At 39.9% G+C, this 27,033-nt stretch overlaps 1 protein-coding gene across 4 annotated transcripts in view; it reads left to right on the top strand.

The window, feature by feature from the left end:
- The window catches only part of CRY1 (cryptochrome circadian regulator 1), a 31,975-nt gene continuing 4,942 nt past the window's right edge, over positions 1–27,033 (top strand). Inside the window, exons 1-11 of one of the 4 annotated variants that reach the window (XM_081928278.1) lie at positions 1–806; positions 17,040–17,148; positions 18,300–18,442; positions 19,422–19,606; positions 21,646–21,734; positions 22,419–22,559; positions 22,660–22,971; positions 24,116–24,267; positions 24,367–24,569; positions 25,343–25,444; positions 26,602–26,697. In XM_081928278.1, the coding sequence (XP_081784404.1) occupies positions 649–806; positions 17,040–17,148; positions 18,300–18,442; positions 19,422–19,606; positions 21,646–21,734; positions 22,419–22,559; positions 22,660–22,971; positions 24,116–24,267; positions 24,367–24,569; positions 25,343–25,444; positions 26,602–26,697 (1,690 nt within the window). In that variant the 5' untranslated portion in view covers positions 1–648. The remainder of the gene's footprint in view (positions 807–17,039; positions 17,149–18,299; positions 18,443–19,421; positions 19,607–21,645; positions 21,735–22,418; positions 22,560–22,659; positions 22,972–24,115; positions 24,268–24,366; positions 24,570–25,342; positions 25,445–26,601; positions 26,698–27,033) is intronic. The other 3 variants (XM_081928277.1, XM_081928276.1, XM_081928275.1) reach the window with 3 other exon arrangements.

The following is a 27,033-nucleotide window of genomic DNA, read 5'->3' as shown; positions in this document are numbered from 1 at the left end:
AAACGTGAGGCGGCCGGAGGTCACGTGCCGCTCGGGCAGCCAACGGGGAGGAGGGGGCGGCGCTGGGCGGCTCCTGTAGTGCAGGGTTGCTGCGTAGAGTCACAGGGCGGGCGGCGAGGCGAGCGGCGGCGGCTGGTTTGTGGCTGCGTGTGAGGGGAAAAAACCCAGGAGGGGAACTAACCGCCGTCCGTTCAGCTGGAGCCGGGTTTGCGTCGAACTCCGCGGAGCTCTTCGAGCCCCCCCCCTCCATCTCCTAACCGCCAACTGCGTGGAGCGGGCGCGGGGCTGAGGAAAGAAGAGGTAATGCGTTTCTCGCTGGAGGCCATCGCCACTGCCACCGGAGCTGCCGCCGCCTCCACAGCCGCAGCTGCCGCCTCCACCGGGTCCTAGAGCCGCCGTCGCTGCTGCCTACGGCCCTCCGCTCCCCTTGGCGCCCCTGTTTCTTCTTCTGTATAACCCCCCCTGAGGGTGTTTTCCCTCAGTGGCGGGACCCCGGCTCGGCATGAGGCGTGACGCCGACTTCATTTATTCCTGAACAGCCGGCAGCTCTTTACCTTGACTTCTCTTCCCCCGCCCCCCCCCGCAACATCCACCGGCCTCCGCCGCCAGGAGAACCTGTGAGGGGAGTAACCGGGCGCCCCTCGGAAGATGGGGGTGAACGCGGTGCACTGGTTCCGCAAGGGGCTCCGGCTCCACGACAACCCGGCGCTGAGGGAAGTCATCCAAGGCGCCGACACGGTGCGCTGCGTCTACATCCTGGACCCCTGGTTCGCGGGCTCCTCCAACGTGGGGATCAACCGGTGGAGGTTAGTGAACGGAATGAGTGGGCGCGAGGATGCGGCTCTTTTTTTATTTAGCCGGTCGGTTTTTATAAATCCCCATTCAGAAGCTTCCCGGTTGCGGGTAGGGAAAGGGGGGGGGGAGGAAATGGGAGAGGTTTGGGCGTCGTCTGCGCACGCGCGTTGGCTGCTGGTTATACAACGCCGTTTCAGGTACTGTGTAACGCCGGTGAAATCAGTCTTGACGTCCTGGCACTCGGAGCTAATGAAAGGACGGCGCACTTCGGCCACCCGCTTATGTTCTCAGCATGACTTGATTTTTAAAGCTTGCCATTTCCCATGGGAACGGATTGCGTCGTTAACTTCTTAAGCAACTGCGCTTCTCTCACTGCATGCAAAAGAGTGCTGATTTAAAGCGATGAATAAATTCTAGCCCATGTTGGTGGTGTCAAAAGGATTTTTGGGTACTCAGAAAAATTGTATAGTTCAATTGTATAGTAACAAATATTTGTGAAAGGCTCCAAAAGTTATACCCCATTACATGTTTGTCACTGTCCGCTTTAAAGATGTGATCTTTAGTCTTAGCTTTCACTTTAATGCCCTTGCTGTGCAACAGAGGCTTTGCCGTCCTGGGTTATATATGTGTGGCCATGATGCTCACCTTCCTCTTGCTAGCTATGACCTACTCCTAATTATGCCCTTTCCAGCCTCTTCCTGATGCTGGCAGCACTGGGGTAGTTGCACTTGCAGTTCCTTCTGTTGCTGTGCAAAGCAAGACATAACCTCACTTGGATATTTCGCAAGCGGTATTATGCTCATTTTCCGACCACAGACATTGTGAGACTAAGAGGCCTACTAAAAGTTGCTTCGAATCAATAAAACATTGGGGAAACTTGTGTATATTTGTATGTAACTGTTCCAAATGGTACTGAAAAATTAGGCAATGAGAGCTGTATCTGACTTTTTTTTGGTGAGTTCAAACTTAATAGGATAGTTCTTGTCACATAAACACTGTTCAAAACTGGTGTCTGGTCACTAGCAAAGGTAGACAAATGATATGGACTACTTTGACATTCGTGGAACACAATAAAGATGAAGAGGATTAGCAATCGCTGTAAGGAGTGTGCAGGTCTTTCAAAGGAAGCTTCTTAGTTGCATTCTGAACTAATTAAACCAGTTTATTGTGAACCAGAACTGCTAGATATCCATATGTGTTCCATGGCTAATTCACAGATAACTAGAAAACTTGGTACATAATGCTGCTGGGCAACTTTTACTTGAAGTAGTACTGGTGTGGGGGCAGGGACAGGAGTCTAGTCTAGTCTTCTAGTTTATATTATGCTACTTACTATGCAGTATGGATGGTAGCAATTTCTTGGTTATGGTAGATAGTAAATATTTCTGCCAGGGCCTCTTTCGGGTCTGGATTTAAGCTGCTAAAGGTATGTTGTCATCTGTTCACCATTTTAAAAATTGTGATTTTAGAAGTCAAAAATAGGGTATTGAATGAATACTTGGTAAAATATATCAACACTGTATAGTAGGCACAAGGAAATACTAGTGGAGATGCTTAAAACTGTAAGATGTAAGGAAAATGCATAGTACACTTGTGAATGAATTTTGTCTATTGCTGTCATACTGACATGCCAGGTGCCTTGCGTGGTGTTACTGACCTCCTTTCTCTTGTCCCCATTCCTGGTGCATTTGCTATAGTTCTCATAATGTAAAAACTTTAAAGTTGAGTCTGAGTTTCTTTGTGTAATGTTTTTAATGCACCTTATTTCTTAGCTAACAAGTTGTTCAAGACGAAAGTGGCTCAGAATATTTGTGACAGATCCTGTGTACTTCATTCTGTAATGTGTTGTTGTAGTAAGACTTCTGTGAATCTTGCTCTGAATTAAGTGGCTAGCTTTCATTTGGATGCTGTTTTGGGAGTCAGAACAGTTTTAGAATTTCTCAAGTTTTGCATTAAATCAACATTGAGATAGTATATTAATTTAAAACTCTACTTTGAGACATATTAAGTGAAGTGAGTCATACATGGCAATAAATATTTCAAAAAAGAAACCAATATTTATCATTTCAAAACTTTTTAATTGCCAGGGGTAGTAGATGAAGGCAACATGAAGCATTTTCTTTTTTGTTCTTGAACTCTGGTAAAATGCAATACCAGTTATTGGTTAAACAATTAGCCACAACAAAAGGACTTCATAGGTCGGGGATTATCAGTTATTTTTTAAAAGATTAGATCTAGGCCAGAAGTGTACTTACGGTAATTCTTAAAAGAAAATAATATTGTGGTCACTTGTTAAAATGCTTAGGGGGCTGGTTAGACATATATCACGGGGCCATTTCTATCATTAGTCCCAGGGGCCTTCAGTGTCTTACTTATTAGTTAGCTAGCTTACAAGACTTAAGGTTTTTTGAGTTTCTAATAAAGGTATTCCCTGATAGTGGATTTTTGATTTTTTTTCTTTAACCAACAAAACTTCACATGCTTTAATTGTCTCTTTGATTTGTCACTGTATACCCGAGGTAAACATTACCATCATCAAAATTGAATGCCTTGTGAATGTTGCTTGGGTCCTGCAGTTGAGGAAAGTTGGAGTATAAATAAATAAAAGTTAACTGGTAGTGGCATTCATAATTTGAGTTAAGGAAATTCATTGTGACAGAGTAACTGGAGCAAGTAGATAGAACAGCCTTTCTTCAACATGCTGCCCTCCAAATGTTTTGGATTTAGGTTTCATCATCCCAGACAATGTGTCATGCTGATTGAGGATGATGGGAGTTGGAATTTGAATCATTTGGAGGGCACCAGGTTGGGAAAGCTTAAATAGAACGCTGGACTTCTGTCTCAGCTAGCCACAGATTCAGTGACTTGCCCATTTGTAAAATGAAAGGGGGGGCATTTGCAGCGGGTGCTGTAAATATGAATTAAGAATGAGTTGAGAATTGAAAGGTTCCACTACATAAATACAATATATTGTAACTTTGTGTAGTAGCAAACAATGTGTAGTAGCAAACAAACATAACTGCTACTGCTGTATTACTTAAATTGGTCTTCTTGGAAGTGTGTGTATACCTTGTTCTGGGCAATATAATCATTTGTAAAGGTAAAGGTACCCCTGCCCGTACGGGCCAGTCTTGACAGACTCTAGGGTTGTGCGCTCATCTCACTCTAGAGGCCGGGAGCCAGCGCTGTATGCAGACACTTCCGGGTCACGTGGCCAGCGTGACAAGCTGCATCTGGCGAGCCAGCACAAGCGCAGCACACGGAAACGCCATTTCCCTTCCCGCTGGTAAGCGGTACCTATTTATCTACTTGCACTTTGACATGCTTTCGAACTGCTAGGTGGGCAGGAGCTGGGACCGAACGACGGGAGCTCACCCCACCGCGGGGATTCGAACCGCCGACCATGCGATTGGCAAGTCCTTGGCACTGAGGTTTTACCCACAGCGCCACCCGCGTCCCAATCATTTGTAGACATGTTTTAAAAGTATAGTGGAACCTCGGGTTATGTACCGTCCTCCTTACGAACACTTTGGGTAACGAGCTCCACTAACCTGGAAGTAGATGCTCCTGGTAGCGAACTTTGCCCCAGGATGCAAGCGGAAGTCGTGGCACGGCTGCAGCATGATGCCCCATTAGCGAAAGCGCGCCTCAGGTTGAGAACGGTTTCGGCTTAAGAACAGACCACTGTAAATAAACAAATGTTAACATTGATCAAATATGTAATTTTATTTTTTGCATTTGGAACAAGAATCTTTCAAACATGTTTTTAATTGATTTCCCTCTGCAAGAGTCATGTTGTGTTTTAACCCATGTTTTCTGAAATGGGTGCATAATTCTGGTGTAGAGCAGGGAGTATATTCACTATATCTTGATGACAATACGTTAAATGAATGGCTTCCCTACTCCCCCTGAAAATCCGCTTGTAAAGCAAATAGGATCCAGTTCCTGGAATCCTCAGGAGGAAAGAGTGCTGTTGTGCTCAGGTCCTACTTGCAGGCTTCCATATGCATCAGGATGGCCACTGTGAGAACAGGATGCTGGACTAGGTGGATCACTGGCCTGATCCAGCAGGGCTATTCTTACGTTTTTGTGTAAATATAGTGGGTATAAGAGGAATCTGGTGGAATGGGGATGATCATTCAGGGCTCTCCTGAATACACAGAGCGAAGAAATGTGTCTTAAGGGTGGAATAGCACTGCATGTCAAGGAGGGCATAGAAGCCAATCTAGAAAAGGTGCAGACTCCTCCACAGAAGCAGGGTTTGAAAAATAATGTCATAATGGAGACATATTATCATGCTCCAACCCCCAATCAAGTTGAACTTGAAATGGAGAAATAAATCAGAGGGATCCAAAGTGTTAATAGTGGGTGATATTGCATAGAGTTATATAATGACAAAGAGACAACTTTTCTAGATACCCTAAATGACTGTTTTTTTAAAACAGTTGGCTAGGGAATGAATGGGGCATGGAGCTGGAATTAATTGTGTTGACCAGGACCTAGAGCAAGATGTAAGTGTTGCTAAACTAAGGCGAACAGTGGCCATAGTGATATGAAACTCAATATACATGTAACTGGGAAATTGCCAGTAGAAATCCAAGGTTCTGTATACACTATATCTTTAAAGCATATTCTTTCCCTCAAAGAATCCTGGGCACTGTAATGAGATGTTGATGGGAGTTGTAACTCTGTGAGGGCTGAGCTACAGCGCCCATAATTCATTGAGAGAAAGAATGTGTTTTGAACATTCTTTAAAACTATAGTGTGTACACAGTTCAAAACAGTCACATTTGACTGAAAAGTAAACTTATTTTAAAAATGAGTATGACAGGGAGAGTCAAGAGAATCACATCTCTTTTAAAAGCTTGGAGGTTATTTAAAGCCATGGCAACAGAAGGTCAACTAGAACATATGCTACAGATTCAGGGGCAAGAAGGCACCCCCCCAAAAAAAAATTGAATAAGAGAACATTAAAGCAAAAAAGAAGCAAAATATTATGCAAAAGAGGGAAGCAGAGGGAAGGAATTGAGTATACATTAGCAGCACAATCCTACATGTGTCTGCTCAAAAGTGAGTCCCATTGAAACTGGCTATAGGGCTGAAGCCTAAAACAATAAAAACTGATATGTTTGAATATGTTGGAAACATATTCAGTTTCTGTCCAAGACATGTTTGGATCCTGATAAGAGATGGAAAGGTGTGCTAGGGAAAGATGGAGAGCTTGGAGCGAGAGTTCTAGTACTAACTGACAGATCACTGGGGCAATAAATCCACTTGAGTTCTTAAGGAACCCAAATATAAAATTGCTGATCTTCTTACAATAATGTATAACTTGTTCCTAACATTAGCTTCTATACTAGAGGGCTGCAAAGTAGCTAATTGAACATCCAGGAAGTTACCAGCTAATTATAACAACTGTTCTGTATAAATTGGTAGAAAGCGCTATCAAATTATCAAACAAGCTTCTGCCCTGCTAACATTTTTTGAGAGAATTAATAACTGAAAGGATAGGGAAGATCAAAATGATCAGGAGGCTGGAGCATAGTCCCCACAAGGAAATGTCACACTGGCCTGGTTTCCATGACATGGTAAACCAGACTGACTTCCTGGAGTTGTATGGGCTCCTGGAGAGAAGCTCTAAACTGCATTGCTCCTCCCCAGTCTTGAATAGTCCCATGGTGAGCTAAGCAAAAGTTTGACTTAGCTAGCAGTTTTAATCCAGTGCTGTGGTTAAGCACTCTCCTCGCTAACCATGAATTGTAGCCTAGGGTTATTCCTGTATTGCATGTGGACAAGGCTGTTTTCGGAGGGAAGAATTGTTCAATATGGCTCTAAATTTGTGCACTGGCCCAGTGTAACAACATGCTATAGTTTGAATATGAATGAGCTGACATGAACTGCAGGCCCACTTGCCATCCTCTTTCCCTTTTTACTCCATGAGAAATGATATAAAGCTTGGATTACTGGTTAGCAACATATTGTTTGTTGCTGCACCCAAACTGGCAAGGAGTTGTTTGTTCACACTACAGATTGCTAACAAGCCAGAATACCAAACCAGGATTGAAGTCTGTCTGTGTGATTTGCTTCCTGCATTTTTATCTCTAGTGTTTTAACCCTTACCTTAAATGGTATTACTTTCAGCGCTCTTAAAATTGTCTACAAGTAAAACATAACTGTTTAAATGTGGAACAGTATTCAGTAACCACAGATTTAATAGGTATAAGCTTTTTGCTTACAAGTATGTGTGGTCACCTGTGGAATAGCCTGTTGTTAGGCCTTCTCTGCATTTATTTATTTATTTATTTATTTATTTATTTATTTATTTATTTATTTATGCATACATATACCACTTGATTGGAAAAAATATTAAAGTGGTTTAGAAAAATATAAAACAAATTTGAGAAAAAATCATAACTATATTGAGTTACTCTGTTTCTGTCTGGTGGCATTGGTTTACTTTACTTTCATATTGACTAGGCATCAGCAAAAAGGTCATTATTATGTGGCTTCAGATTATAGTAACTGAAGGAATCCCTCAAATTCTAAGAAATTCTCATTGTGAGTCACTCTCTAGGCTTTGGGCAAATTTTCATCACTCTCTCCCCCCTCCATTTATTAGTCACTTGCTACCTAAAGGTCAAGGGACGCGGGTGGCGCTGTGGGTTAAACCACAGAGCCTAGGACTTGCTGATCAAAAGGTCGGCGGTTCAAATCCCTGCAACGGGGTGAGCTCCTGTTGCTCGGTCCCTGCTCCTGCCAACCTAGCAGTTCAAAATCACATCCAAGTGCAAGTAGATAAATAGGTACCGCTCCGGTGGGAAGGTAAATGGCATTTCTGTGCGCTGCTCTGGTTTGCCAGATGTGGCTTAGTCATGCTGGCCACATGACTCGGAAGCTGTACACTGGCTCCCTCGGCCAATAAAGCAAGATGAGCGCCGCATCCCCAGAATCGGTCACGATTAGACCTAATTGTCAGGGGTCTCTTACCTTTACCTTTACCCAAAGGTCTCTAAGCTACTTACAGCAAAAAAAGACATACAATACACAATACCATAAGAGGGAAATCATATAATACATCAATATTTCATATAACAAAACATCTGGGAGGGGTAGCAAACACCATTAACAATACTCAAATAACAAACAAAGCAATACTCTGACCCATTAATTAGCAAATAAACAAAACCTCAAGCTTCTCCAGTCCAAAAATCATTCACATAAAAACAACACCCTCCTCCCCATTTTAACCTCTCTACTCCACTCAGAAGTATGGTGTCAACACCATCTGTTAGAAATCAGCGGGTGGGTCCAGTGTCTTCCAAGGATGATCTGGCATCTCTCCTCTCCCTTCATGGGGTGAAAGGTAGAAAGCAAAGCAGGAAGATGGTAATGAGAGTTTAACCTGCTTTGCAGTTGACCTGGTCAATGCTCCTCTCCTGTTGTTGGTGAGGGAGTGGTGAATGATTGTAATCATAACCACTATATAACTACAGGCCATGGAGATCAGTCGAACAGTGCATACAAGCACTACTTCCAGCTTGGGCAAGAGGGGACAGACAGTCATGGTGCTGATGCACTTGTAAACTCTGTTCTCCTGGTACTCAAGCTACATAACTGTCCCTTCAAGAAACAGATTCTGGCAGGTAGAATGTAGGTAGGTAGTTTCTCTTGGTAATAAACTAAGGTGCTGCCTTTTAGAAATTACTTTGTCTCTTAAGTTGGGATTTAATTTTATGCAGAGTTGTATCTGACTTTATTTCTGGACCAAAAATGTAAATAAATGTTTAGTTGATCAACAAAAGAGTGAAATAAGCCTGTTGAAATCAAAATGAATTATTTTAGAACATCATACTTTATCAACCTTATACATGGTGAATGCTGACGAGAGCTTTTGAAACTACAAGACTGACATTCTGAAGCATATTAAAGCACTTCATAGGACAGTTTGATGCTGCTGTCTGGGATATCACTTTTAAAAAAAGAAAAATGGCTTCTGTGTAAGATGATAAAATGAACAAAAACAGAAGCATCATTAGTCCTTTATTTGCCTGAATACTTCAGCTAAGACACCATAGACCAGTACAGTTGTATAACTAACTGAATGAGTCATCTGTTAAAGAAGCAAGTGTTTTGAGAACTAAATAATGTCAAGCAGTATATAAAGATTTGGTTATATCGGAGAAGACCAGTTTGTTCAGTATAAATACAGCATAGTTTGTACAATGATAGTGACACAATGGACTTTCCTTGCAATGAGCAAATGTGTGTACCTGCTATATTGAATGTGATATATAGATGATGTAAGATTCTGTCCTAGAAACCTTTACCTGTTTATCTGGCATAAATTCTATTTATGATAAGCACATGTACGGTAAACAGACTTCACAACACTTTTTCTTCCATGAGTTCTTTCTACTGTTCTCATTGCAATGGACATTCTTAAATAGCATTTTAATTTTCATTAATGGGAATCCAAATATGGAAGATTTTAACTTTAGTTTTTGTGTTTGTTTTTAATTGCATGACTAGAGTAAATGTTCTCACTAGTTTAATTCTCATTCATTGAAGCAATATCAGTTCTGCTTTTCAGGATCATGGATCCTTCCAAGGCAATTTATACTTAAAATAAAAGGTGACAGCAATAATGCAACATTGTTAACTACAGAATTGAAATCAATACAATGTTGATATTACTAAATAAAAACAAATCAACAGCAGATGATATAACCATATGTATTACAGCCACCCCCTCACTCTTAGTACTGTGGTACCTCAGGTTAAGTACCATATACAGTATTTCGCCCTATAGGACACACTTTTCCCCCCTCCAAAAATGAAGGGGAAATGTGTGTGCGTCCTATGGGGCGAATGCAGGCACCCTCTCGCTCTCCAGGCTTCAGGAAGCTATCTGCAAGCCTTGGGAGCCCGCGGGAGTTCCCGCTGGGCTCCCAAGGCTTGCGGACAGCAGCCTGCAGCCCGAACCCCGGGGAGTGCAGTGGAGATATCCACAAGCCTGGGGAGACCGGCGGGAGTTCCCGCCGGGCTCCCCAGGCTTGCGCATAGCAGCCTGTTCTGGGGGCTGGGGTCGGGGGAAGCTTGGGCTTCCCCTGCCTCAGCCCCGTGCCTGGGGGAAAAATATTTTTTTTCTTTATCCCCCCCAAAAAACCTAGGTGCGCCCTATGTGCCGGTGTGCCCTATAGGGCGAAAAATATGGTACTTAATTCGTTCCGGAGGTCCGTTCTTAATCTGAAACTGTTCTTAACCTGAAGACCACTTTAGCTAATGGGGCCTCCTGCTGCCACCGTGCCACCGGAGCACGATTTCTGTTCTCATCCTGAAGCAAAGTTCTTAACCCAAGGTACTATTTCTGGGTTAGCGGAGTCTGTAACCTGAAGCGTCTGTAACCCGAGATACCACTGTATAGGATACCAGCTTAACTAATTGGAAATGTAGTTTGTAGGATCTTTCTAAAACAAATTTGAACAGCTGTCAGAGAAGGAAGTTCTATAGATGGGACTGCCACCAAAAATCCTATCTTATATGTCTGCCAGGCTAATTGTACCCACAGCCTCCAAGGCTGATCTTAAGATCTAGGCAGCTTCCTATTTGTAGTTGATCCTTCAAGTATCCCAGTCCCAAACCATTAAGGGTTTCAAAGGTCATAACCATCACTTTGAATTGGACCTAAAAATGAACTGGCAACCATTGCAGCTGTTAAACTATTGTAGTTATATGCTCGGAGCACCTCATCCAGCCAACATTTGGGCAACGGCATTTTACCCTAGGTGAAGTTTCTGAAGTATCTCCAGAGGCAGCCCCACATGGAATGCTTTGCAGTAGTCAGTCTGGATTTAACCAGGACATCACTACCTGATTCAAGATCTGTTTAATCTAAGTAGGGCTGCTGCTGGTACACCAGCTGAACTTGGTAAAAGGCACTCCTTGTCCCACCATCTGTGCTATAAATGCACATTATGCTTACTCACCTAAATTCTATGTTATAATTACATTCTATCTAGTGGTGATTCATATTTTCCCAGGTTCAAAAAATAGTGTTTTATCATAACTGAAATATGTAATATTGTAACTAGATGATAACTACAGAAATTTATGTAGATAGTGTACAAAAAATGAGTGTTTCTTACCCACACAAAAGTGATTTTGTGACACTGCCTTAGAGAAGTTGAGGGAATTTTGGTGGAAGTGTTTTGTCAGAACTGAAATATATAATATTATAACTAGATGCTAACTACAGAAATTTATGTAGATAGTGTACAAAAATGAGTGTTTCTTACACACACAAAAGTGATTTTGTGACACTGCCTTAAAGAACTTGAGGGAATTTTGGTGGAAGTGGATTTCCTAGCTCAGTTGATAGACTCCCCCACCCCAATTGTATCACATCCAAAAAGAGGTAATTAATAGGTAATAAAATTAACATTTTTTGAAAATTGAAAAACACTGATGACAAGCAATAAAAACATGTTAATTCTCAAGGTGAGCCTCCCCCCCATTTTTTTCAAAATTGAAAAAAGGGTGAAATTCCATGTTAGTCATACATTTCAGTAGGTGAGCATTAGTATGTCTTAAGTGGGTATTGCCTACTCTTTATATCAGGTACATCCATAGTTTGTTTCAGGTGCCTAATCCGGCCCTTCACTTCATCAAATCTGGCCCTCTTTGAAAAAAGATTGGAGACCACTGCTTTATATATATTGACTTTCAATATTCAGGTTTAACTTCTGTGCATCCAGACTTCTGAGCAAAGTTTTGGAGTCCTAGAACTTTCATGATAGAAAATCTGAACTATAGTTTTGTTGGGCACTTTGATCCATTATGCCATAAGAAAGAAAGAACTTCTTTAGTCTGTACTGTAGCACTTTCGTCAGTAGCCCTACATAGATATTGTTCTGACTGCTGCCTATAAACGGTAAAAATTACCATTTGTGATACTAGTTTTGATCACATGCATTTGGGAGAATGGAAGAAAACTAGATTGGTTGGCTTCCTTACACTGTACTATATTCTTTCATGTTGTAGAAGGCTTTCTTATACTATTTCTTACACCTTTCATAGCACAGTTGCAATTTTAAAATAAGTATTTTTGAAATTTGAATATTGTGTGTTCAAAGATGTAATTTTTCTGCGAATTATGGCGAATAGTTCAGCTGTGGTACCCTTTTTCTGTTTCAGCAAATGTCTGATTTATTTCTGGCTGGTAATGCAGTGTGATCTCTTCAAAACATTGCAGTGATTAACTTGAAATTCTAGTTATGAAACTGTGTTGTAGCATGATCCTTAAAGTAGGTCATTGTGACGGGAGTAGTCCAAACAGGCTGCTGGTTGCTAGAGCAACGACCTATTTAAGAAGCCCTTTCTGTTGATTCATATTGAAACAATCCTTTAGAAATCATATAAGGAAATGAGTTAAAAGCTAACACAGATGGAGAGAAATATTAAGGGTTTGTTATACTGGGTGTCTTTCTCTTCCCTACTCCCTTTCCCCAATCTGTTGGGGACTTTGAAGATTAAATTGTATATGTTCTGTTCTCAAGAGGTTCTCTTTCCATTTAGGCCTCCTTTGCACACTTAGATTGATTATCATTTTTCTTAAAGCATGCATAGTATTGTTTCATTTAATTCTAACTTGATAAACTGGTGTTACAAATTATTCAGTGTGTCTGTATATTGAGTTTTCATGCAAAGTACTTAGACATTTTAAATAGAACAATGTAATTCTGATTATGTGCAAGGAAATAGTTGAATATGTTATGTTAATAGCTTGCCTTTTCCTCTGGGAAAGTGAAAATGGCATTTTAACCTTAAAACAATTCTGAAAGAAGTAGCTGAGGCTGAGAGATTATATGTTTGTATCTGTAGTTAGTGAGGAGATTTGATTCTGGATTTCACACATCCAGACTCTAGTCATTGCACTACACTGTAAGTGTATGCATGGATGTACACACAGAGTAACAAAAATGGATACATACGTATTTGAAAATCTTTGGTTGATCAGCAGAGGAATGCTTTGATCAGCTTTCAATGTAGCATTTGCCTACTCTGTAAAAGTTGAAAAGATAGATGTGAGAGCAGGGTAGAAAATACTTCTAGAATCTCAGAAGGGATTGTCAGTAGTGGGAGCGTCTTCCTTTCATCTGCATTAGGTGAACAGAAAAGCTAATAATTAGTTGTGTATTTTTTCTTTGCTTATTTTTGCCCTCTAGATTCACAAACAAAGAACCAGTGTGATCTGAAGTTGAGAATCAGATCAAGATGGAGTGGGGGATCAAATTCTTAAAGCCAATATGTTCACTTGTGGACCCTGGGCCAATCACTGTCTCGCAGCCTAACCTGTCTCACATGATTGTAGTGAGGATAATATGGAGGGAGGAACCAGTACCCTGCACATCTTCAAAATCTGCTCCTGTGTATTGGGGACCTTCTGGAGCAGATTTGGGGTTGGGAGGAGAAGAGAGTCCTGTTGCATAAACAGATCTTTACTGGTACAGCATTAAATACAGCTGTCTGTGTGCTGCATCTTGAAGCATGTGCTTCTTGGAAGAAGAGGCAGAATATAAAAATTGCAAATGAATAATAAGTGCATAAAGAATATCAGTTGAGCTTGTGCAAATAATATTTTTCATAGCACAAGATATCTAAGAACTATAGGTTATGAATAGTAGCTTTCACCATTCAAAAAATAGAGCTTATAATGGTTGGGGTGGGCAAATGGGGCTGGGAATGAGAGTCTAGGATCCAGCAGCTATGGGCATCTCTGCCTCTGCTCTAGAAAAGAACCACTTTTTGAGGTTGGCACTGTTTATTTGAAATGAGGTAATTTTGATCAGACTTGGGTGATAATTTTAGAACTGTTCTTTAAAATTGTTAATTTGCATTTTAATAAATTCATAAACTTGTATGGTTGCTATACAGATTATAGGTCACATTTGATACTTAAGACTACATACAGACGATCACTACTGTTGAATAAGAACAACTTCCTCTTCCACTTAACTGAAGTACTATGTTTGCAAATAAGATAAAAGGTAAAGGGACTCCTGACCATTAGGTCCAGTCGTGGCCGACTTTGGGGTTGCGGCGCTCATCTCGCTTTATTGGCCAAGGGAGCCGGCGTACAGCTTCCGGGTCATGTGGCCAGCATGACTAAGCCGCTTCTGGCGAACCAGAGCAGCTCATGGAAACGCCGTTTACCTTCCCGCTGGAGTGGTACCTATTTATCTACTTGCACTTTGATGTGCTTTCGAACTGCTAGGTTGGCAGGAGGCAAATAAGATAGGTGTTACATAAATATCTTCTATAGCTTCATCTCTGATTATATGGGCTAAGAGCACTCAGGTCATAATATCAGACGTAGTGTACATAATAGAATTCCTCTAAAAATGAATTGTTGTTGAATTGTGGCTGTTCAGCTGGTTGCCAGTCTGCTACTGGGCCAGGTTCAAGGTGTTGCTATTATTATACAAAACCCATAATAACTTGGGACCAGTTTACCTACGAGATTGCCTTACCCCACATGTGCCCACTTGAATGCTTCAATCAGTGGAATTGGCACTAGTATAGGTGCCACAAAATACCCATTCCACATTTGTGAGAACTCAATTGTTTAGTGTGGCAGCACCTGCACCTTGGAACTCCCTGCTTATTGATATCTAGCAGGCATTTTCTTTGTATTCTTTTTGGCGCCTACTAAAAACATTCTTATTTAGGCAAGGCTACTGAAATGCTTAGAAATGCTGGTGTGAATTTTAATCTGTTTTAGTATTTTAATGTTTTGTTTTAAATAATTTTATTTATCTTTTTGTAAACCATGGTGAGGTGTTTTTGGTTTTTGTTTTACAATCAAGCTGTTTATCACTTTTATGAAACAAACAAACAAAAATACTGATGGCTAGAAAGAAAGCATTCCAGTTTGCAGTTTTTTCTCTCTTTGCCACTCAGCTGAGTTATTTTGGTCACAGTGAGTAGGTTTTAATGCAATCCTTTAAAACAATAGTTGAAATATAAGTCTGTCTTAAATATCAGTGCACATCTGTGTTTCTGAAAAATGAGAAACATACCCATCAAACTATAGGAATATTGCAGAAGACCTGTAGGATTAAGCAAGGCAGGCAGTTGACTTAGTATTGCTATTCTATAATTACAATTGTTCTAAGTCTGATAATTCAATTTAATAAAGGAATTTAATTATGCAACAATGAACTATTAAACATTTCTAGGAATGCTACCATAAATATATGAGATGAATTAGAAAAAGCTTAAAGGTAAAGACTTATACATTTCTTAACAAAACTGCTGATCTCAGCCCCCTTCCCCTGGGGTTTGGCTATATCATGCTTAGAATCATAGAATCATAGAGTTGGAAGAGACCACAAGGGCCATCGAGTCCAACCCCCTGCCAAGCAGGAAACACCATCAGAGCACTCCTGACATATGGTTGTCAAGCCTCTGCTTAAAGACCTCCAAAGAAGGAGACTCCACCACACTCCTTGGCAGCAAATTCCACTGTCGAACAGCTCTTACTGTCAGGAAGTTCTTCCTAATGTTTAGGTGGAATCTTATTTCTTGTAGTTTGGATCCATTGCTCCGTGTCCGCTTCTCTGGAGCAGCTGAAAACAATCTTTCTCTCTCCTCTGTGACATCCTTTTATATATTTAAACATGGCTATCATATCACTCCTTAACCTCCTCTTCTCCAGGCTAAACATGCCCAGCTCCCTTAGCCGTTCCTCATAAGACATTGTTTCCAGGCCTTTGACCATTTTGGTTGCCCTCCTCTGGACACGTTCCAGTTTGTCAGTGTCCTTCTTGAACTGTGGTGCCCAGAACTGGACACAGTACTCCAGGTGAGGTCTGACCAGAGCAGAATACAGTGGGACTATTACTTCCCTTGATCTAGATGCTATAATTTAATGCTTAAATTAAAATTGTTTCAGGAGAAAAATGCATTTTAAAGTGTATATCTAAATTCATTCCAGTTGACCCTGCTATTATATCTCTACTTAAGCATTCTGTGTTGAACCAGACTCTGGTCCATAAAAATTAATAGTGTGATAAATCTGTTACCATTCTGGAATTTCTTACAATGTAAGATCACTCTTTGCCATTCAGGAAAATGAAGCTAACTGTATTAGGCACATTTAAAGGTAAAGGACCCCTGACAGTTAAGTCCAGTCGTGAACGACTCTGGGGTTGCGGCGCTCATCTCGCTTTACTGGCTGACAGTATTTCCGGGTCATGTAACCAGCATGACTAAGCCGCTTCTGGTGAAACCAGGGCAGCGCACGGAAACATAGTTTACCTTCCCACCAGAGTGGTACATATTTATCTACTTGCACTTTGACGTGCTTTCAAACTGCTAGGTTGGCAGGAGCTGGGACCGAGCAAGGGGAGTTCACCCCATTGCGGGGAATTGAACCACCGACCTTCCAGTCGGCAAGCCCTAGTCTCAGTAGTTTAGACCACAGTGCCACCCGCATGTATTAGGCACATTTAGCAGCACATAAAATTCAGTAGTTTCCCATGAATTGTTGTACCTGAAATATAATATAATATGAAATTATAATTAATGTAACAAAGTACCTGAATTTGCTTTGATGAAGAAAGCAAAGGTGTTTGACAGCTAATAGATTCTGTGGAAAACATTCTGTGCAAAACATTTAAATCCTGTCTGAGCTTAATCGTCTTAAGAGTTCCAAAAGTGCATATTGGTCCTGCTATTATTCCATTACAGATATCACAGAGTAATACATCTTCTCTGAATTTGCTGACATCTTTGGCAGCACTGTAAACTGCTCTGTGATCCTCAGATGGGCAATATTTAAATTTATTTAATAATAATAATCTTGACTATTGATTTTTTTTGGCAAATCATCTACACAGTGAGACTATGCACTGAGAAGATGTCAGCAGTTTCGTGTTCCCCATCCTAGTGTCCATCTACATGCTGTTGGTCTGGAAATAATAATCCCTGACCATAAGATATGCTAGCCAAGACTGATGTAGTGCAGCAGTATCTAGGGCGTACAAGGTTGGGGAAGGCTGCTAAAATGTGAGGTTTTATTATAACACCAGTTTTTACACTATTAGAACATTTACATGAACCCTTGAATGTGTGCATAATTGTGACAGTTGGGTCACAACTGTTCCTTCATGCAGAAAATCTTGTTAACTTCAGAGAGGCTTTTCAGAAAATAAATGTGTCCCCCCCTTATATCTTCCTTACAGGTTTTTGCTTCAGTGTCTTGAAGATTTGGATGCCAATTTACGAAAGTTAAATTCTCGTTTATTTGTGATTCGAGGGCAGCCTGCAGATGTGTTTCCAAGGCTCTTTAAGGTAAAATCCGATGCTTTTCTCCAGTGCTGTTTCCGTGCAACTTCTATACATTTATCAAGTTGTTTCAACGTAACATAATGTATTCACATTTGATTTGGAGAGCTCTTGAAACTCACACAGGAACATGAACAGATCCAGCTACTCTGGATCAATGGTCTCTTTTTTTTAGTGCTAGGGCAAAATTTGAAAAGCAGTACACACACAACAGGTTCAGGTGTGTAACTTTTCTCAGATATATATAAAAATGTTCAAAATTAAAACTCCCTTCAAAAATTGTTTTATTTTCATTGTGATGCAATACTGTCACAATACACTGTACATGTACACAAACATTAAGATGTTTGTAGTGAGAAACAAAAAACTGCTTAGGGTATGTTTTGGTAACAGTTGCATCTGCTCATTCCTTTCTCTTTTGTTCTTCCTTCCTACAAAGCTGTCAAAAATTGGTAGATATTTTTCAAGTGAAACAAAGGTAGAGTGTGTGCAAAAAGACTTATGAAAGAGGAAAGGCCTGCTTCCATATATTAATGATCCTGTTAATCTGGATTATGCATCTGATCAGTTGGTCTTTTCAGGCAGTGGCTGAAAAAAGTGAATATTAGGGATATACTTGTCAATTTACAGTGGTACAGACGCTTCAGGTTACAGACACTTCAAGTTACGGACTCCGCTAACCCAGAAATAGTACCTCGGGTTAAGAACTTTGCTTCAGGATGAGAACAGAAATCTTGCGGCGGCGGCAGGAGGCCTCATTAGCTAAAGTGGTACCTCAGGTTAAGAACAGTTTAAGAACAGACTTCCAGAACAAACCCAAGGTACCACTATACTCTTAAGGCCTTTGAGACTGCATTTGGCATAGATATTCATTTTTCTGCAAGCCTGTACTGTTACACCTATAGCTTCCTGAGAGGAGGGAGCTATAGATACTACTTCAGTTTGCTTAAATCTTTCATGGCAGAACTCTTGGCTCACATATTCTGTGCGGCCAACTACAGTTGCAGAAATTCTGAATTTTTTGGGCTGTTCATATGCTACTGTATACATTTGGCCACTTGTGTTTTTGGTTTGACTGTATTAATGTTCATATATGTTATCCCTATTTCTCCATGATCTGAAACAACTATCCTTTTAACCCTTTTTCAAAACTGCAGGAATGGAACATTACAAAACTTTCTATTGAGTATGACTCTGAGCCATTTGGGAAGGAGAGAGATGCAGCAATTAAGAAGTTGGCTAGTGAAGCAGGAGTGGAAGTCATTGTACGAATTTCACATACTTTATATGACCTAGATAAGTAAGTTAATAGTTTTCTGAATTTAAAATGAGAAAGATAAGCTTCCTGGTAACATAATATGCAATATATATAACTTTTAGCAATGATGTGGGGAAAAATCATTACCATATTTTCCATGAATATGTTCCTATTTTTGAATGTATTGCTTCATAAATATTGTCACATAATGATTTGGTTCCATACCAGTCAAATTTGGCAGCTTACTTACCAGTGTTTTCAAAGTGTGGAAAGTGTGTTCTATTTATTTATCGCATCTTGGAATACTCAGTATTCACAAAAAAATAATAATAATTTCCAGCTGGGGAGGAAAAAAGCTGCCCCAGAAGCTGTCCTTTGAAAGCAGTGCATGGACACCATGCTTCTTGCTTTTGCGAAGCACTTCCAGGCAGCACTCCTGCCTCCTGTTTGAGCCCTAAGTCTTGCGATGCTACCAAAAGATAGATTTTCCTCCCCTCTCAATCACCTGATAGGGAGAGGAGCAAAGAAGGAACTTTTTGGGAAATTTCAGCGGCTGGGGGGGGGGGGGAGAAAACCCTTGGACTCTGCACTTTCACCCATCAGCTGACCTCATGAGAGGCATCAGCCAATGAATAGGTGGGCATAGTCTGGGGAAAATGGCATTACAGGCCAAAATTGGCTCTTCATTCCAGATGAAAACTGCAGTGTATGGCTTTCACTAGTTTTCTTGTCACCTTTTTATAAATATTTCTTGTCTAACTTATTTCTATCATTAATTCATAGGTTGGTTATTTGCCTGGGTGGTAATGCTTACACTTGCAGTGTACAACTACAGTGGTTGACTCTTTAGGCTTTTCTGTGGACATTTGATAAAGGAATGTAAGCTCTGTAACTGCAATATAATGGGACTGTTATTTGTAGATATAAGAGAATTCATGTCAAGGGTAAGAAAAATATGCAGTTTCCTACAGTGTTTTGTAACAACATTACCTTAAGTTAAAATTTTCTTCCATGTTTTTAGGATTATAGAATTAAATGGAGGACAGCCACCCCTTACCTATAAAAGATTCCAGACTTTAATAAGTAGAATGGAGCCATTGGAGATGCCTGTAGAAACTATTACTGCGGAAGTAATGTCAAAGTGTACCACTCCAGTTTCTGATGACCATGATGAAAAATATGGTGTTCCATCTTTGGAAGAACTAGGTAATCCAAGAAACTTCATTAATATTCTTCCCACACTACAAAAATAAATGCCAGTATTTTTAATGGCCCTTCTGTTGTACTGTCTGTGTTCGTAGAAAATTGACAATCAGGGCTGCGCACAAAAAGTCTGTCCCTGGTTTTCCCTCAACCTGTGACCAAAGGGATTATAAATCCCTGACACTGTAGGATACAATAGCTGACTTGAAGAAGAATAATGAGCAAATGCTGTTGGTTAGTTAGTATCACGTTGATAGAAATATCCTTGAATTAATTCAAATTGAATTAATTCATTAATTCAATTTGACTGTCAAGAGAAGCATTTTTCCTAATACACTTAATTTATTCTCCCAGTACTGTATTCAAGGTGGAGTGTCTAAAGCTAGTAACTTTTACAAGAAGAATGAATAATCTCTCTTCAGAGGACACTTACAACCATTGACTTAAAAAAACTTTTATTATAACAGAAAATAGACCTGGTTTGCTTATTTGACAAGAAATATGAGTAAGACTGTAAGACTTTGTAGGGGATCACATACCTTTTATTTCAGTTAAATACAAACATTTGGTCAAAGGATATCAATCTAGATGCATGGGCATTAGAGACCAATTATAAATTCTGTATTCAGCAATTCTTGGAATCATAGAATTGAGGTGAAAGGGATCCTGAGGGTCATCTAGGCCAGTGTTCCCCAACCTTGGGCCTCCAGATGTTTTGGACTACAATTCCCATCATTCCTGACCACTGATCCTGTTAGCTAGGGATCATGGGAGTTGTAGGCCAAAACATCGGGAGGGCCGCAGGTTGGGGATGCCTGATCTAGGCCAACCTACTGCTATGCAGTGCATCCATAACAGATGGCCATCCAACCTCTGCTTAAAAACCTCCAGTGAAAGAGAGTCCACCACCTTCCAAGGGAATCTATTCCACTGTTGAACAGCTCTTAGTACTACTACTACTTTTATTAATGCTATATCCATATGCACATAAGCATTTTTCCCCATAGCAGGGTTACTTCTGAGATGACGAATGTAAAATTATTGTTATTAATCACCTTCCACATACCTCTTAAGGAGATGTACAAAATATAATAAACAGCTAAAACAATTAAAAATAACAAGAAAATGTGTTTAAAAGGAAACCTAGTCAAAATACGTGAAGTTGATTGCTATCGTTTATCCTTAAAAATTCTGAGGGAAGCTGTTTTATTACGAAATGAAAACAGCTCTCTGTTGTTCACTTGCTAGACATTATTGCATTACAGCAAATGTTTCAGACACAGCAATAACAAAATTTGGGCTGTGTTCAGTGGTGCCCTTCTATTTTCAGAAGCCCATTTCATTTCAACAGAGACCTCTAATAGTGGTGGTGGGGGGAAGTGATTTTTGTAGATTTCTGCACCCTGTAAACCAGCTTTGGAGAGTTAAGAGACCCTTGGGTAGAGTGTTGAAAAACAGCTGAAGGGAAATGGGGAATCACCTTCTTTCCCCACATCAGCAGAGACCTGTGGTATTCAGAGAGTACAGTCCTACCTTGGTTGACGAACGCCTTGCGACTCAAACATTTTGGCTTCCAAACGCCGCAAACCCGGAAGTGAGTATTCTGGTTTGTGAACATTCTTTGGAACCCAAAGCCATCCTGCAGCCAATCAGAAGCTGTGCCTTGGTTTCCAAGCATTTTGGAAGTCAAATGGACTTCCGTAACAGATTCAATTCGACTTCCGAGGTACCACTATATCTGCAAATGGAAGGAATCATTCCATATGTCGAAGGGTACTTATGGATGTAGCCACTTGTCTGTTAATTAGAAAAGGAAATAAAAGATCTTTATTAATTTGGTGGGTAAATATGTAGCACTTTTGAAGCCATGCACATCTTTGGAATCTTTTTGGAACCTAGAAGCTTGTAGTATTTGGATATTTCCCCCTCTGTTATCCTTGATTTTTAGCATTGATATGCTAGCGAACAATTTCTCACTTGGGAAAATGAGATTCTTGACAAAATTGTTTGGCTGCTATATTTATAATTATTTTATCTTGCAGGTTTTGATACGGATGGATTGCCTTCTGCTGTTTGGCCAGGTGGAGAAACAGAAGCTCTTACAAGATTGGAAAGACATTTGGAAAGAAAGGTACATTCACTAGCCTTAACAGACATCAGTTAATCATGGTTTAATACCTTGTATAGAGGTAAAAAGGTACTGACTAGCATCTGAGGATTTCTATGCTACCTTTCAAAACACATCATCCCATGAAGGCTAAAGTTCGGTACAAAAACTAACTAAAATAACATCAAAATATTAAATACTAAAACACAAAGAGCAGCATAGAACAAAGTAGGCCAACAGACAAACAATTTAAATTGTACCCACCATTTCCCAGAAAGATGAACTGAAATAAAAAGCTCTTTCACACCTACCTAAAAAGCAGATGGGGAGGAGTGAAATGTATCTCCCTTGTAGAGGTGATCTTCCAAATATTCTTGTTAACTCTTCTAAAGAAATATAATTCAGCTACTTGTTTATGCCTTTATTAACTGGCTCAAGCATATGGCCCTTGAGGGAGGTGTCAGTATTGTATTGTTGCTGTATTTTCACATAGAGTTCACCTTTTCTCAGTACCTTTTGATTGAAGACCAATTGTTGCTTCTAGAATTTACAGGTAAATAAACTGAAGCTGGTAAACGTCAGTGGTTCCAAATTCTGAAATCTAGGTTTGCCATTAGCTGTTGCCAAGTTTCCTTTTTTAAAAAAGTGATTATAAGGGGGGGAAAAACCTGAATGAAAAATGTACATAACCTTTTCTTTTTCCTTAAGGCTTGGGTAGCGAACTTTGAACGACCACGAATGAATGCAAATTCTCTTCTTGCAAGTCCCACGGGACTTAGTCCTTACCTACGATTTGGCTGTTTGTCCTGCCGCCTGTTTTACTTCAAGTTAACAGACTTATACAAAAAGGTATGAACCAGCCAACTTGAACTGTCAAATACTCATTTAATAATAAAATAAAACTTTTGTTTTTTTAAAAAATGAATAATTTATTGTGCTATCATTTCAGGTAAAAAAGAACAGCTCTCCTCCTCTTTCTCTCTATGGCCAGTTGTTGTGGCGTGAATTCTTCTACACAGCAGCCACTAATAATCCACGCTTTGATAAAATGGAAGGCAATCCGATATGTGTGCAGATTCCATGGGACAGGAATCCTGAGGCTTTGGCAAAATGGGCAGAGGGCAGGACAGGATTCCCTTGGATTGATGCTATTATGACCCAACTACGTCAGGAAGGCTGGATCCACCACTTGGCCAGGCATGCTGTAGCATGCTTCTTGACTCGAGGCGATCTGTGGATTAGTTGGGAAGAAGGGATGAAGGTACATTTCTTTGTTCCTTAATTGATGATGATTTTTCTTTTGTATTGGCATTTTAAGATTTCAGTTTGATATTTTAGTTATGCAGATATTTCTAAATTTCAGGCAGCTTTTGCTACACAACCTATTTATACAGAATATGCTGTATCTAGTGCTGTATTGTTGGCTTTTCTGTTCATCAAGTTATATATAATGGTATTAGGCCATGGTATTTGTCTCATCCTTTGAATAAATACTCTGAAAAGGCAGTCCTAAACACACATACTAGGAAGTAAATCCCACTGATGATGGAATTTACTTCTGAGTAAACATGCTTAGGATTATACTGTAACGGTAGATATTGCTATGGCTTTAGAGTGGAATTTATAGCCCCTTAAAAAATAGTGAACGCTATGCGCTACTTGTTATATAACTTAAGCAAGGCTAGCTAAATAGCATCATCTAGTGGAGAACAGGCATTATTACATGCCACTCTCAAAGCTTCCTATGTAAATTTTCTTTACACTGCTCCCTCAAAAACAAATGCACAGCTCTAAAGCTGTTGAGAATAATACCATGAACATCTGATCCTGTGGACTGTCTTCATAGCTTTTAAATCAAGTTAAGACACTAGCGAAGGGGCAGCATCTCCCACTACTGCCTTGCTTTCAAAGAACTGAACGAACCTATTATGTTCACATTTATTCAGTACAGTACGTATCTTATATTTAAGCCAGGTGAGCAGGCAACAGTGTCCAGGCCAGCAGAACTGTCTAGGATCACTCCTTTTGCAGTGATGCCCATTTTAAGATCTCCTTAGTTTTGTTTCTCATTTTTAGTCTAAGTTTATGTATATGAGCCACTTTGTGCTTCTGGTGCAGATGAACTCACCTAGATAAAATTATTACTGCTGATTAAGCACAGTTTGGAATTCTGTTGGGCTCTGCTGTGTGTATCCTCATATGCCTTGCCTCAACAGGGATTTGGAACAAGAATTTACAGTATACGTTCCTCTGCATTATGTCAAGCGTAGGAGTTTTATGTAACTCGTCATAGTCATTTTAGCAGCCATGACTCTGATGGCTTTGTCTTAATGCTTCAAAACTGTACAGCATTGAAAAAGTATTTCTCAAAAACTATTTGGGCTGACAGAGTTTTTGTTTTAAAGGTATTTGAAGAATTGCTCCTGGATGCTGACTGGAGTGTGAATGCAGGCAGTTGGATGTGGCTGTCCTGTAGCTCCTTCTTCCAGCAATTTTTCCATTGCTATTGCCCTGTGGGCTTTGGCAGAAGAACTGACCCTAATGGGGACTATATCAGGTTAAGTACCATCGCCAATTATTAGAAAAATTAAAGGGTTAAACAAGCTGTTCTATAAAGGACTTGGTGACTTAAACTTTTTCTTCTTTTCTTTATAAGACGCTATCTGCCTGTACTCAGAGGGTTTCCTGCAAAGTACATCTATGATCCTTGGAATGCCCCCGAGGGTGTCCAGAAGGTTGCAAAATGTGTAATAGGAGTGAATTACCCTAAACCAATGGTAAATCATGCTGAGGCAAGTCGCTTGAATATTGAAAGGATGAAACAAATCTACCAGCAACTATCACGATACAGAGGATTAGGTATGGTAAAATGTTTTGATTTAGAGAAGTTCACTTCTTTCTGTACTTGACTGCTTCTCTGTAGCCACAGGGCCCAGGCATAATGAGTGTAACTAGGTGATTGAAAGGATTGGCAAATGAAAGACTGTTTCTCTTGTGCATTTCATTCATGTCAACTGTTTTATGTTGAACTGTTGTGTTAAATTTTGTGAACCACTCTATAAAGGGTTTATCCAGCTAAGGTATACTCTGAGTAGACCCATTGAAATCAATGGAATTACATAACTCAATTGATTTGGAGAGAGTACTCTGAGGATGACTTGACCAGATGCAAATCGGAATTTTTCAATGATCCATTGGATTAGATTTTTTGAAAACATGGAGTTGGATCCATTTTTTAGTCATAGTAAGTGTCTAACTTAGTTGGATACAGCTCATTGCATTCTTCTGTCTGGAAAGAGAAAATGAACATTCATATGAAAGGAGAATTTGCTGCTTTTACATACTTTCCAGATACTGATCTTGGTGCTGCCTTTGTGGCCCCCCTCCCCCGTTCCTGCATTTTTAAAATCTTTGTATTCAAATTCAGACTATGTTCTCATGCCTGGATGAACAGTCATAAATTTAACAATACTGCCAATCCTTGTAATTTTCTTCTATGATCTGTTTCTTGGAGGACCTAGTTTTCATTTTGGATGAAATACAGAAAGGCCACCAGCAGAATTGGAAAAGATAGTGACTAAACAAAAATGCATGTTCTTCATTCTGATGCTAATGTATTTTGTTTTGATTAGGTCTGCTTGCATCAGTGCCTTCTAATGGGAATGGGAATGGAAATAGTGGCCTAATGGGATATTCACCAGGGGAAACCCTTCCTAGTTGTACCAATGCCAGTGGTAAGTTCTACCTATTCTTAATAAAAGTAGGCTGGGAAATAGAAAGCAGTAAAATCTACTTAAGACTCCAATGACATTGTATTGTTTAGCAAATCTATCTTACCAACTTTCGAAAATTAGAACTTCAATAGCATATGGTCATTATTATTCATAATCACTCAGTTAATAGGTAAAGTGGACATCTACACACAGACTACAGATGGGATAGGGTTTAATTCACTCCACAGCTTTTGAGGGAGCATCATGCCTCTTATCTCAGCACCTGGACTGGAACACAATTAGCCAATAGTCAATTACTGCATTTTCCACAAATAAATGTGCACTGAAGGCAGTTTAAATAAGTAGTTTCCAATAAAGTACAAGGTTAAAAGAACTCCAACACAACACTCACAGTCTAAAAAAAACCCAGAAAGGCGAAATGCAGTGTTTTCATTTTATTTGTACAGCATCCATTATACTGATACCCAGTTGCAGGTAGAGGTCCTTTCCACTACAAAAGGGGAACTCTTCAACTTTCTTAGCGTTTACATCTGAGTATGTTATATGTATATATTAATACTGATAGGATATATATTAATAATATCGTAAAATGCAGTTGTGATGACTAAATATTTAATAGTTCTTTTCAAAATAATATGCAGATGTAGTTCTACAATACAGTATTTCGAAATCGGGATTAAGGCCTTTTCTATCTTGGTTACTTTGAACCAAGAGGAAAGTACTTGCAAGTCATTGTTTGCATGTACTAATATTCCTGTCCAAGTTCAGTTAACATGCGAAAGTAGAGATTACACATGGATTTGATTAAGAAAATGGGCTATGTAACTAGCACACAAAAACAGCTCAGGCAGTTTAGTATTTCACATGCTGAAAAAGTTCTCATAGCTTTCAGATTGTAATATTCAAAACCAAACAAAAATAGTTTGGGGGACTGACCAGAAAGTCTAATTTCTTGAATGGCAAAGGAATAAATGCTTCTTTCAGGCAGGATCATAAACGAATTGACAGTCTAGCCAGAAATTAATTTTATTGTGACTGTGGAAGTGTCTGCATTGCACTGGGACAGAGATACCATTAAAACAAATTAACTATTGATAGGAAGCTTATACCTTCCCAGAAATGAGTAGAGCTAACCATACAGATTTGTGTTCTTCCAGGATCTCAAATGGGAACAAATGAAGCCCATACAGGAAGTGTTCAAACATGCACGTTAGGAGAATCTCATACAGGAACTAGTGGAATTCAGCAGCAAGGTAAGACAACATTGCTTCAGTTTTGCATTAAATTCCTCAGAAGTCTAACTTATTTCAATACTTTGGATTATACAAATTGAACAGGGGGAATGAGGGGTTTCCTGCCATGCCGCCTGTAATTATGTACACCTTGTCTCTATCAGACAGGTTCCTTTTAAACCTTCTTTAAGTGAATGTATCTCAGCAAAAAAATCTGGCCCTCTCCAAGAGGAACCAAAATAAAGTCAAGAGAACTTCATGCTGAAGCATCAGAGTTTGTAAATCAAAGAAAAGTTTATCTCCCACTTGCCCCTACAAAGTTTCAGATGCTTTTAGTACCAATTCCCCAGCTACCCT

The sequence above is a fragment of the Podarcis melisellensis genome (assembly GCF_964234715.1).
Source record: "Podarcis melisellensis genome assembly, chromosome: 10".
NCBI lineage: Eukaryota > Metazoa > Chordata > Lepidosauria > Squamata > Lacertidae > Podarcis > Podarcis melisellensis.
This window is presented reverse-complemented; position numbering and strand designations above follow the sequence as displayed.